Below are 13069 nucleotides of genomic sequence, written 5' to 3'. Positions count from 1 at the left end.
GAGAAACTGGAGAAAGATGTGAGTAGAGGGCGAGGGCAGGGGGAACCTTAAAGGAAGTTTGGCCCAGTGGGCTAGAGAAAGGAAGGGAAGTGGCAGAGGCAGCTGAACGGATGGTCTCAATCTTAGAGACAAAGAAGTCCATGAGCTCCTCACACTTCTTGTTGGAGGTGAGGGTGAGGAGACAGGGGAGAGGGGTTTAAGAAAATGGTTAGCAGTAGAGAACAGAAGCCGGGGTTTATCTTTGCATTCCAGGGTGATTCTGGAATAGTGAGCAATTTTGTCAGATGAGAGCGGGACCATATAATGCTTTATGTGGTTCAGCCAGTTGTCCGCCATATCCGTTCAAGTCTGCATCCCTTGGACTTAAGGGAGCGAAGATGAGGGCCGTACTGGGGGAACAGCCAGGGTGAGAGAGAGTAATTGTTTTAATATGGACTAGGGCATCAAAGGTGGTGGTGAGGGCGTGGTTGAGCAGATTGGTAGCTGCAGAAATGTCATGGTGAATGGAGGGCCAAAGGCTGGACAGTTGGGATTTCATAAGTGCAGTGCAAGAGAGTTGGGGAGAGTTTTTTCCAGGAGCGGACACAGGAGGAAGTAGGGTTTTGGGTGGGGGGGCGGGGTGAAAGGGGGATGGATGTGGGTGGAAAGCGATACGAGGACATGGCCAGAGATGGCCTTATCTGCGATTGATACGATGGGAGCAGCGAGGCCACGAGAGATGGCAAGGTCGAGGGGGTGGTCGTGAATATGGATTGGGGAGTTTACATGGGGGGAGAGATTAAGGGAGGATAGGAGGCTAATGAACTCAGGAGCAAGAACATGATGACTTGAGATGGAGGCTGAAATCACCAAGCATGAGAAGTCATTCAGTGCAGAGGCTGAGGAGGAAAGCAGTGAAGATATCTCGGTAATAACATTTTTATGGTGCTTGGGTGAGCGGTAGAATTTTAAATCAGAGGTGAGAGGGGTGGAATAAGGCAAGATGCTCAAAGGAGGAGAAAGGGCTGGAGGAGTAGGGGGACAGACCAAGATGAGAGCCACACTGCCACCAAGGCGGTCTGAGCGGGGCAAGTGGTGGAAGGTATAGCCAGACGGGGAGGCTTCATTTAAGGGTAAAGTGTCATTACCCCGCAACCAAGTTTCCGTCAGCGCAATGATGTCTATGCAATCATCCACAATAAGCTCATGGATGGCAAGGGCCTTGTTCACAAGTAAACGGACATTCTGGAGGGTGATGCGGAGAGGTTCGGCCGATGGCTGCCCCACTGCCAGCATCCACAGAGTCAGCACTGGAGGGGATGAGCTGAATGGGGAGAAGATTGGCCCCCAGTGGGCGTGCTGGGCGAGAAGGTCGGCAAGAGAGTAGGATGGGACAGTTGGGGTTGCTGCTCGTAAGGAGGCAGCAATGAGTGCCTCGATGGGCCCACCGTAGGATGCCAAGAGAGGCACAGAGGGAAGCTGTAGGTTTACCCAAGAGGGAGTCAAGCCTGGGGCAGCAGCAGGAGAGTAGGAAGGTCAAAGAGTAATGAAGGATTGGGGATGGGATTTGGGAGGGCAGAGTATCCGAGAGAGGAATCAGAAGTGCCAAGTGCATGATCCATATCGGCCTAGTCCTGAGGTCCCCACTATCACAGAAGCCAGTCTTCAGCCAATTCGATTCACTCCACGTGATATTAAGAAACGGCTGAGTGCACTGGATGCAGCAAAGGCTATGGGCCCTGACAACATCCCGGCTATCGTGCTGAAGACTTGTGCTCCAGAACTAGCCACGCCTCTAGCCAAGCTGTTCCAGTCCAGCTATAACACTGGCATCTATCCGACAATGTGGAAAACAGCCCAGGTATGTCCTGTCCACAAAAAGCTGGACAAATCCAATCCGGCCAATTACCGCCCCATCAGTCTACTCTCAATCATCAGCAAAGTGATGGAAGGTGTCATCGACAGTGCTATCAAGCAGCACTTACTCACCAATAACCTGCTCACTGATGCCCAGTTTGGGTTCCGCCAAGACCACTCAGCTCCTGACCTCATTACAGCCTTGGTCCTAACATGGACAAAGGAGCTGAATTCCAAAGGTGAGGTGAGAGTGACTGCCCTTGACATCAAGGCAGCATTTGACTGAGTGTGGCATCAAGGAGCCCTAGTAAAACTGAAGTCAATGGGAATCAAGGGGAAAAGGCTCCACTGGCTGGAGTCATACCTAGCACAAAGGAAGATGGTCAATCATCACAGCCCCAGGACATTGCTGCAGGAGTTCCTCAGGGCAGCATCCTAGGCCCAACCATCTTCAGCTGCTTCATCAATGATCTTCCCTCCATCATAAGGTCAGAAATGGGGATGTTCGCTGATGACTGCACAATGTTCAGCGCCATTCGCAACTTCTCAGATAATGAAGCAGTCAGTGCCCGCATGCAACAAGACATGGACGACATTCAGGCTTGGGCTGATAAGTGGCAGGTAACATTTGCGCCACAGAAGTGCCAGGCAATGACTATCTCCAACAAGCGAGAGTCTAACCACCTCCCCATGACATTCAACGACATTACCTTTGCCAAATCCCCCACCATCAACATCCTGGGGTCACCACTGACCAGAAACTTAACTGGACCAGCCAGATAAATACTGTGGCAACAAGAGCAGGTCAGAGGCTGGGTATTCTGCGGCGAGTGTCTCACCTCCTGACTCCCCAAAGCCTTTCCGCCATCTACAAGGCACAAGTAAGGAGTGTGATGGAATACTCTCCACTTGCCTGGATGAGTGCAGCTGCAACAACACTCAAGAAGCTCGACACCATCCAGGACAAAGCAGCCCGCTTGATTGGCACCCCATCCACCATCTTAAACATTCACTCCCTCCACCACTGGCATACCGTGGCTGCAGTGTGTACCATCTACAAGATGCACTGCAGCAACTCGCCAAGGCTTCTTCGGCAGCACCTCCCAAACCCACGACCTCTTCCACCTAGAAGGACAAGGGCAGCAGGCGCATGGGAACACCACCACCTCCAAGTTCCCCTCCAAGTCACACCATCCTGACTTAGAAGTATATCGCCGATCCTTCATCGTCGCTGGGTCAAAATCCTGGAACTCCCTCCCTAACAGCACTGTGGGAGTACCTTCACTACACAGACTGCAGCGGTTCAAGGCGGCGGCTCATCACCACCTTCTCAAGAGCAACTAGGGATGGGCAATAAATGCTGGCCTTGCCAACGACGCCTAGATCCCATGAACTAATTTTTTTAAAAAGGAGGCATGACGACAGGAGAGCGCGGTCAGGGAGGGAGAGAGAGAAAGGAAAAGAGGGGGGGAAAGTGGAAAAGTATTGAATGGCTCAGGTCCAGGGCGGCAGCCAAAGTGTGCACACAAATGGACACAGGAAAAGCTCAGGTTACATAGGCCTGGTTACATGTAGTAATTAATGGGATACATATTTCCTGGTAGCAGGGAATAGGTTGGAGACAATAGTAGGGAGACCAGGGTCAAAGTCAGAGGTCCCATGGAAGGACACCACCGACTAAGTAGGATAGGGCCAGCACGGAGCATCGACGAACCGCTGTCCAAAGCAGGCGAGTGAAGTCTAGAAGCTATTTGAAGGGTAGCGAGCTTGAGGATGGAGACTGTTGCCGTAGGAATGAGAGTCCAACAATCAGACATATTGGAGGCTTAGTCTATAAAAATACTACTGCTATACTATGGGTACATGTTGTTTGAAAAAAGCAGCAATAATACTTTAAAAACAACCCTCAGAAATAATTGTGCCTCAAACCCGGTGTAATATCCCCAAGGGCCCAAACTCTGGTGTCATACACAGACTGACCTGCAATGGCATCCATGGATCCTTCGCGCAAATTGCTTTGTCATTTTTTTTAATTTTTTTTTTAAACTTCTCTTGGTTATTTTATATGGACTGTGAGATATTGTTGCCTTAGACCTGCTTAAAAGCCAGATCTGCAATTTGTTTAAATAGTTCATATGGTATTCTTTATCCAGTCAAATCAGATTTCAGGCCGTTGGTGTAATGCCACAGCAATAGCTGCATCTTTCTATTACAGTATTATACATAGAATTAAAACTATTTTATAAATAATTGAAATTTATACCAGAATTCTACTTTGTTATCTGATGTTCAAAGTACATCATTCAATAACATTACTGCCACTCTGTACAACATCTTTCCAACACTGTACAAGAGAACATTGCAGGTTAGCATTTAAGACTAAATCTGCTTAGTCTAGTGACTAGTAGGAGGTGCACAAGTGATTCAAGTAAGATGTCCCTTTGATTTTCTATTCTACCTTACAGGGGTCTCTGGTTAAGTTCTCAAATACAAACATTATTGCTACCCCTTTACTTAACTTGTTGTGCTAGAGACCCCAGAGAGCTGCGGAAGCTGCAACATTAAATAAATTTAAAATGGAGATAGACAGTTTCCTAGCAGATAAGGGAATTAGGGGTTACGGGGAGAGGGCAGGGAAGTGGACGTGAGTCTAGATTCGGATCAGCCATGATCCTATTGAATGGCGGAGCAGGCCCGAGGGGCCGTATGGCCTACTCCTGCTCCTACTTCTTATGTTCTTATGCTGCATTTACATCACAGCCCCAACTCCTTTGGCAGCAATGTAGACAGCATTCTCCCCTCCAAGTCTCACATCAAGAAATTATTTCTTATTTTGTCAATTGTTATGAGCTCAGGCAGACTAAGCTCTCAGACCACAAACACCAGGTAAATATGTTTGTCATTTTCCCTGCCGCCCCACCCAGTTGGTCCATGGTCAGGTGCTTTGGGCAACTGTACATGGGCAATCTTGCAGTGTGAACAGGGGAAAATTAACATTGCATAGAATTGCATATATAGAGTTAACAGCACAGAAACAAATAAGGGGGAGGGGGTGGAAAGAGGGTCCTGGTGGAGAGAAATCTAGAATGCTAAAGAGAAAAGACAAGGAAGCAGTGCAGGAAAGTGATTGGGGTAAGGATAACCAGATTGTGTCAGGAAGGGACAGAGCGTACAAACAAAGGAGTGCCCTAACAAATAGGGTCCGGGTAAGAAAAAATGGTAATAAGACAAATAGGGCCATAGTACAAAAAAAATTAAGATGTCTAAAAATGTTAAAAAGACAAATCTAAAGGCACTGTATCTGAATGCACGAAGCATTCGTAATAAGGTAGACGAATTAACTGCACAAATAGATGTAAACGGATATGAAATAATTGCGATTATGGAGACATGGCTGCAGGGTGACCAAGGCTGGGAGCTGAATATCCAAGGATATTCGATATTTAGGAAGGACAGGTGAAAAGGAAAAGGAGGTGGGTGGCCTTGTTAGTAAAGGATGAAGTCAGAGCAATAGTGAGAAAGGATATTGGCTCAGAAAATCAAGATGTAGAATCAGTCTGGGTGGAGCCAAGAAGCACCAAGGGGCAGAAAACATTGGTGGTAGTTGTCTATAGGCCTCCCAACAGTAGTGGTAATGTAGGGGATGGCATCAAACAGGAAATTAGAGATGCATGTAACAAGGGTACTACAGTAATCATGGGTGACTTTAATCTACATAGAGACTGGCCAAACCAAATTAGCAATAATACTGTGGAGGATGAATTCCTGGAGTGCGTACGAGATTTTTTTTAGACCAGTACATTGAGGAGCCAACTAGGGAACAGGCTATCCTAGATTGGGTATTGTGCAATGAGAAGGGGTTAATTAATAATCTTGTTGTGCGGGGTCCTTTAGGGAAGAGTGACCATAACATGCTGGAATTCTTCATTAAAATGGAAAGTGAAGAAGTTTAATCCGAAACTAGGGTCCTAAACCTAAACAAAAGAAACTACGATGGTATGAGGAGTGAGTTGGCTACGAGATTGGGGAACTTCATTAAAAGGCATGACGATGGATAGGCAATGGCTAACATTTAAGGAACGAATGCATGAATTGCAACAGTTATATGTTCCTTTCTGGCGCAAAGACACAAAAGGAAAAGCGGCCCGACCATGGCTACCAAAAGAAATTAATGATAGTATTAGATCCAAAGAGGAGTCATAAAGTTGCCAGAAAAAGCAGCAAGCCTGAGGATTGGGAGCAGTTTAGAGTACAGCAAAAAAGGACTAAGAGATTGATTAAGAGGGGAAAAATAGAGTATGAGAGTAAACTTGCAAGGAACATAAAAGCAGATTGTAAAAGCTTCTACAAGTATGTAAAAAGAAAAAAATTGGTGAAGATAAATGTAGGTCTCTTACAGTCAGAAACAGGAGAATTTATAATGGGGAACAAGGAAATGGGAGAGCAATTAAACAAATACTTTGTGTCCTCTTCCGTGAAGACAGAACCAAATAACTTCCCAGAAATGCTAGGGAACCAAGAGTCTAGCAAGAAGGAGGAATTAAAGGAAATTAGTATTAGTAAAAAAATAGTTCTGGGTAAATTAAGGGGACTGAAAGCCGATAAATCCCCAGGGCCTGATAATCTGCATCCCATAGTACTAAAAGAGGTAGCCATGGAAATAGTGGATGCATTTGTTGTCATCTTCCAAAATTCTATAAATTATGGAGCAGTTCCTACAGATTGGAGGGTGGCAAATGTAACCCCACTATTTAAAAAAGGAGGGAGAGAAAACAGGGAACTACAGACCGGTTAGCCTAACGTCAGTAGTAGGAAAAATGCTCGAGTCTATCATAAAGGATGTGATAACAAGACACTTAGAAAATATCAACGGAATTAGAGAAAGTCAACATGGATTTATGAAAGGGAAATCTTGTTTGACAAACCTACTGGTGCTTTTTGAGGATGTAACTGGTAGAATAGATAAGGGAGAACCAGTGGATGTAGTGTGTTTGGATTTTCAGAAGGCCTTTGATAAAGTCCCACATAAGAGGTTAGTGTGCAAAATTAAACCACATGGGATTGGGGGTAATATACTGGCATGGATTGAAAATTGGTTAACAGACAGGAAACAGAGAGTAGGAATAAATGGGTCTTTTTCAGGGTGGCAGGCGGTGACTAGTGGGGTACCGCAGGGGTCAGTGCTTGGGCCCCAGCTATTCACAATGGGCCAGAACTTCGGGTCCCCACAGGTGACTGCGCATGCGCGGGAAACCGGAACTTCCGTTCCCTTAAAGGAAGGGGTTCAGAGGTCGAACGCGTACGCCGGAGAGGCAGCGTGTGCGCCTGGAACTTACGTTTTTTTTTGCAGGTTTCTCCGGGAGGGAAAGCCTCCAGGAGTTACACTTTTAAAAAAAGTCGCAAGGCCTGCTTTTAACAAGGTATAAGTGGCGAATTAAGTTTAAATTAAAACATTTTTCCACAGGTTTATTATTTTTAAATACTTTAAAGAAAGGTAAGTTTATTTTTAGCCCCGTTAGAAACTGTAATTAATTTTTTCAAAAATTTAAATTATTGTTTAAAATAGTTATTTTATGTAATTTATAGTTATTTAAAAAATGTGATTTTTTATTTTTTTATTTGAAGTTTTAGTGATGTTTTGGGGCTGAATTGTGTCCATAGATTTGACAGCTCTTCCTGTCAAATCTATGAATACAGATTCCCTGCTACCATTGGCTCGCCATGGCCCACGTGACCCCAGGGGACGCATCGAACTAACTGCGCCCCTGGGATACGCAAGCACTGCACGCCGGCAGTTGGAGCAGGCCCAGGATCGGAATCCCACACGGGCCCACAGCTCAACGGCCGGCGCGCTAGGTAAGTGCAGGTCGGAGGCTTGCACCCGCGGGAAGCCTCCGACCCGAATTTCTGGGCCAATATATATCAATGATTTGGATGAGGGAACCAAATGTAATATTTCCAAGTTTGCTGACGACACAAAACTATTGTGAGTTGTGAGGAGGATGCAAAGAGGCTTCAAGGCGATTTAGACAAGTTGAGTGAGTGGGCAAATACATTGCAGATGCAGTATAACGTGGGCAAATGTGAAGTTATCCACTTCGGTAGGAAAAAACAAAGGCAGAGTATTATTTAAATGGTGATAGATTGGGAAATGTTGATGTACAAAGGGACCTAGGTGTCCTTGTGCACCAGTCACTGAAAGCACCATGCAGGTGCAGCAAGCAGTTGGGAAGGCAATGGTATGTTGGCCTTCTTGGCAAGAGGATTTGAGTACAGGAGCAAGGATGTCTTGCTACAGTTATACAGGGCCTTGGTGAGACCACACCTGGAGTACTGTGTGCAGTTTTGGTCTCCTTACCTAAGAAAGGATATACTTGCCATAGAGGGAGTGCAGCAAAGGTTCACCAGACTGATTTCTGGGATGGCAGGACTGTCGTATGAGGAGAGATTGGGTCAACTAGGCCTGTATTCACTAGAGTTTAGAAGAGAGGGGATCTCATTGAAACGTATAAAATTCTGACAGGGCTAGGCAGACTGGATGCAGGGAGAATGTTTCCCCTGACTGGAGGGGTCACAGTCTCAAGCTATGTGGTAGGACATTTAGGACTGAGATGAGGAGAAATTTCTTCACTCAGAGGGTGGTGAACCTGTGGAATTCTCTACTACAGAAGGCTGTGAAGGCTAAGTCACTGAATATATTTAAGAAGGAGCTAGATAGATTTCTGGACACAAAAGGCATCAAGGGGTATGGGGAGACAGCAGGAATATGGTACTGAGATAGAGGATCAGCCATGATCATATTGAATGGCGGAACAGGCTCGAAGGGCCGAACGGCCTACTTCTGTTCCTATTTTTCTATGTTTCTATGAAACAGGCCATTCGGCCCAACTGGTCTGTGCTGGTGTTTATGCTCCACAAGTGCCTCCTCCCATCCCTCTTCATCTAACCCTATCTGCATATTCCTTCTATTCCTTTCTCTCATGCACTTATCTAGCTTCCCTTTAAAGACATCTATGCTATTCGCCTCAACTACTCCATGTGGTAGCAAGTTCCGCACTGTTATAAATAAACCTTTATGCCGATAGCAGTATCTAGGCAATGGGGAGAAGGTTGGTAGATGGGCTTAAGGTCCATATAAAAAGGATGGGTTTGTTGGGACGTAATTACCTTTTTCTGTTTGTAAATATTTGGCTGTTACAAAGATATTTGAGCATGCTCCAAGTTTGAGACATCAATAATCTGTTGGATTTTGCTCATGTGCATTACGAGATTACAATTAATGATGCCTGGTTCTGGCACAGAATCTTGCCCATTGAAAGTGCATATAGAGAAATCACAGGCTCAAATGACATGATTTGCCACCCATTAATTTTACCATGTGGTATCATCCCAGCTCCCTAACATGTTACCACAGGCTGGTTTATCTCATACCCTTGTGCTGATCCTTCAATACACGTTTCTAGAATCTAAAGCCTGGAAATTATGATGTTTTGTGTCAGATGAAGTGACATTGCTTGTTTAACGGAGGTGCTAATACATTAAGCCTCAAAACAAGGAACCAAATAGGAAGTTAGCTGATGCAGATTCGTGAACCGATGGGGGGGTGACTTTCCACAGGGCATTTCTTGGTTTACTGAGTATCAGAGTATGAAAGAACATGGTTACATTTCAACTAGAAACCGGTCCACAAATCCACTCAAAATTAGTCAACTGATACTGCTCTTTATTGCAGATGCCACTGTATGGTAGGACTGGCTGGAGCGGCTTATAAAATCAGATCCCTCTCAGACACCAAGGACCAGAGACTAGTTGGTTATTGTCATAGAGTCATAACGGCGCAGGAGGCCATTTGGCCCATCGCGTCCGTACCAGCTCTCTGCAGAGCAATCGAGTCAGTCCCATTCCCTCACAGAAGTTGCAGAATTGCCCCATTGGGGCAACGAACCGCGCTGCAGAGTTACAGCGAGTGCAGACATTTACAGACCCCGTCGCTTGCCCTCCGACTGATAAAGCTGCAGAGGGGGCAGGGTTAGTGGCAGCGCCTTTAAGCCAGGCCCTGCCGCCGGTTGCTGTTGTTGAGTGAGGGAAGGAGCACACGGGAAGCCCGAGGGGGGGCACTGTCCTGGCTGTGTGAAGGCGATGGCTGCCGCGTTCTCTCTCTCTGCCACTCACCTGCTGGGCCAGGAGCTGCCGACGCAGTTTCTGCCGCTCTCTGATCTCCTGCAAACGGCTGTTCATCCTCTCGCGCCCGCTCACCCCGCACTGCCGCCGGATGTGACCTTTCCCCTCGCGCTCAACCCGCTACATCACTTCCTGACAACCAGCGGCACCAAACGCGAGCCCGCCGGCCCCAGCGAGGGGGCGGGGCCTGTTTCACTGAGTTTCGTGAAAGTTTTCCAAACTCTGGTTTGTTTACATAGCATTACTTAGGATGTACGGCACAGAAACAGGCCAGTTGGCCCAACCAGTTCATGTCGGCGTTTATGCTCCACTCGAGCCTCCTCCCATCTTTCCTTATCTAAATCTATTAACATAACTCTCTATTCCCTTCTCCCTCATATGCTTGTCCAGCCTCCCCTTAAATGCATTTATACTATTTGCGTCAGCCGTGGCTCAGTGGACAGACAGCACACTCGCCTTCTGTGTCAGAAGGTTGTGGGTTCAAATCCCACTCCAGGGACTTGAGCATATAAATCTAAGGAGTGCTGCACTGTCGGGGGTGCTGTCTTTCGGATGCGACGTTAAGCCAAGGCCCCGTCTGTGCTCTGAGGTGGACGTAATAGATCCCATGGCACTATTTCAAAGAAGAGCAGGGGAGTTATCCCTGGTGTCCTGGCCAATATTTATCCCTCAACCAACATAACAAAAACAGATTATCTGGTCATTATCACATTGCTGTTTGTGGGAGTTTGCTCTGCACAAATTGGCTGCCATGTTTCCCACATTACAACAGTGACTATACTTCATTGGCTGTAAAGCGCTTTGAGATGTCTGGTGGTCGTGAAAGGCGCTATATTTCTTTCAACCACTCCCTGTGGTAGCAAGTTCCACATTCTCACCACTCTGGGTAAAGAAGTTTCTTCTGAATTCCTTATTTGATTTTCTGGTGACTATCTTATATTGATGGCCTCTAGTTATACTCTTCCCCACAAGTGGAAACACTCTGTATGCACTCTATCAAAACCTTTCATAAGTTTAAAGACCTCTAGTATGTAGTGTTCGAGTATAAATAATACACGGACTGCAGGAGAACAATAATAACAGGTATTTACTGAACAGAGGATACTCTTTTTGTTTCGACCCAAAAAAAAACAATTGGACTGTAAATAAACAAAAGTTCAACTAAAACTAAACAAATCAAATTAAAATTTGGTTTTCCAGGTTGATAATGCACTCCAGTCCCCGCGGCGTCCACCGGTCGCGGAAATACTCAAGCGCGCCGGCGGACACCGCATGCTCCATCTCCAGGGCCACCCGGGCGCGAACATGGCCGCGGAAGAGAGGCAGGCAATCCGGCTGGACGACCCCCTCGACCGCCCGCTGCCTGGACCAATTGATGGCTCTTTTAGCCAGGCCCAGGAGCAGGCCCACAAGGAGGTCCTCCAACCTGTCCCCTCCCCTCTGCACCGGGTGACCGTAGATCAAGAGCGTGGGACTGAAGTGCAACCAAAAATCGAGGAGCAGCCCCTTCAAGTAGTGAAAGAGGGGCTGCAACCTCTCACACTCCATATAAACGTGAAACACGGACTCCTCCAGGCCACAAAAAATGCAGGCGGCCTGGGAGTCCGTGAACCTACTTAAAACCTTATTGCACGGGACCACTCCGTGCAACACCCTCCAGGCCAAGTCCCCGATGGAACAAGGGAGGACTCCCGCGTAGAGAGCCCTCCATTGGGGACCTCCGCCACCGCCAGTCGGCAAGACGCCACGCCAAGGCGTGTCCGGACGGTAGACGAAGATGGCAAAGTGGAGAGTGTGCAGGAGCAGCCCGTACAGGAAACCCCTCCGTGCGGAATGAAAAGGCACGGAGGGTATTTCCTCGAGACGGCTCAAGTTGTGAGGCGCTGGTTCCCGAGGGGAGTTTCGGGGCCGGGCGCCGATGAGGAATTCCGTCCGAACGGGGGTAAGCTCGGACGGGATCGCCCCACGTGCTTGAGCCGCCTCGATACATCTAGTGGAGTCGGGGCCCAGTGCCGCTTTCACCGATTCGATGGCTTCGACCGCGAGCCGGACGTTGGCCCAGGACAGGCGCCGCGCCAGCTCCTCCGGTGCCATCCAGCCCGCTCCTCCGCCATCGAGCAGGTCCCCGACTCTGGTCACCTTGCCAGGCACAGCCCTGCCTTCCACCAGCCGCCCAAACCCGCGGTCGTGGAGGTGCGCATTCCTGAGCAGCGGCTCCCGAAGGAGAGCCGCCGCTCCTGACGGGGGAGAGCGCCGCCTGGAAGCGACGTAGTTCCAAACCCATAGTAGTTCCTCGTAGAAGACAGGCAGCTCCCGCAGGCCGGCACGCCTGCCGCCCACTTTCGCAAACAGGAGCTGCGTGTCGCAATTGAGGCCGTGCAGCATGCGGAAGAAAAACGTCGCCAGCGCACACCATCTCGGAGGATTCTCGACGTACAGGTATCTCTGCAGCGTCTGAAGACGGAAAGTCACAGCCTGGGTGCGAAGGCACACCAGCGCCTGACCGCCCTCCCTAAGCGGGAGACACAGAACTGCGGCAGAGACCCAGTGCTTCCTTTTGTCCCAGAAGAAGTCGATGAGCTTCTTCTGCATCTTGGCGACAAACGCAGGGGGAGGGATCAAAGTGACCAACCGGTACCACAACATGGCGGCCACCAGCTGGTTTATGACCAGCGCTCGACCCCTGTAGGACAACACTCGGAGCAGTCCTGTCCAGCGTCCTAGGCGAGCGGTGACTTTGGCCTCCAGCTCTTGCCAGTTCGCCGGCCAGGCGTCCTCGGCAGGGCTAAGGTAGACTCCCAAATAGAGGAGGTGCGTGGTGCTCCAGGCGAAAGGCCTGAACTCCTCCGGCAGGGAGTCCACCCGCCACTGACCCACCAGGAGTCCGGAACATTTCTCCCAGTTGATCTTGGCGGAGGATGCGTCCGAGTAAATCTGCTGGCATTCCCGCATCCTCCGCAAGTCAGCGGGATCTGTGACCGTGAGGAGCACGTCATCGGCTTAAGCCGAGAGGACCACCTCCACGCCCGGCCCTTGCAGAGCCAGTCCCGTC

At 48.5% G+C, this 13069-nt stretch overlaps 1 protein-coding gene across 1 annotated transcript in view; it reads right to left on the bottom strand.

The window, feature by feature from the left end:
• Positions 1–10139, bottom strand: part of mettl14 (methyltransferase 14, N6-adenosine-methyltransferase non-catalytic subunit) — a 104597-nt gene extending 94458 nt beyond the window's left edge. Inside the window, exon 1 of the mRNA XM_085965120.1 lies at positions 10009–10139. Within this exon, the coding sequence (XP_085821246.1) occupies positions 10009–10074 (66 nt within the window). The 5' untranslated portion in view covers positions 10075–10139. The remainder of the gene's footprint in view (positions 1–10008) is intronic.
• Between the last annotated feature and the right edge of the window lie 2930 nt (positions 10140–13069).

The sequence above is a fragment of the Somniosus microcephalus genome, chromosome 2 (assembly GCF_052327205.1).
Source record: "Somniosus microcephalus isolate GS21.2 chromosome 2, FLI_Smic_1.0, whole genome shotgun sequence".
Classification (NCBI taxonomy): domain Eukaryota; kingdom Metazoa; phylum Chordata; class Chondrichthyes; order Squaliformes; family Somniosidae; genus Somniosus; species Somniosus microcephalus.
This window is presented reverse-complemented; position numbering and strand designations above follow the sequence as displayed.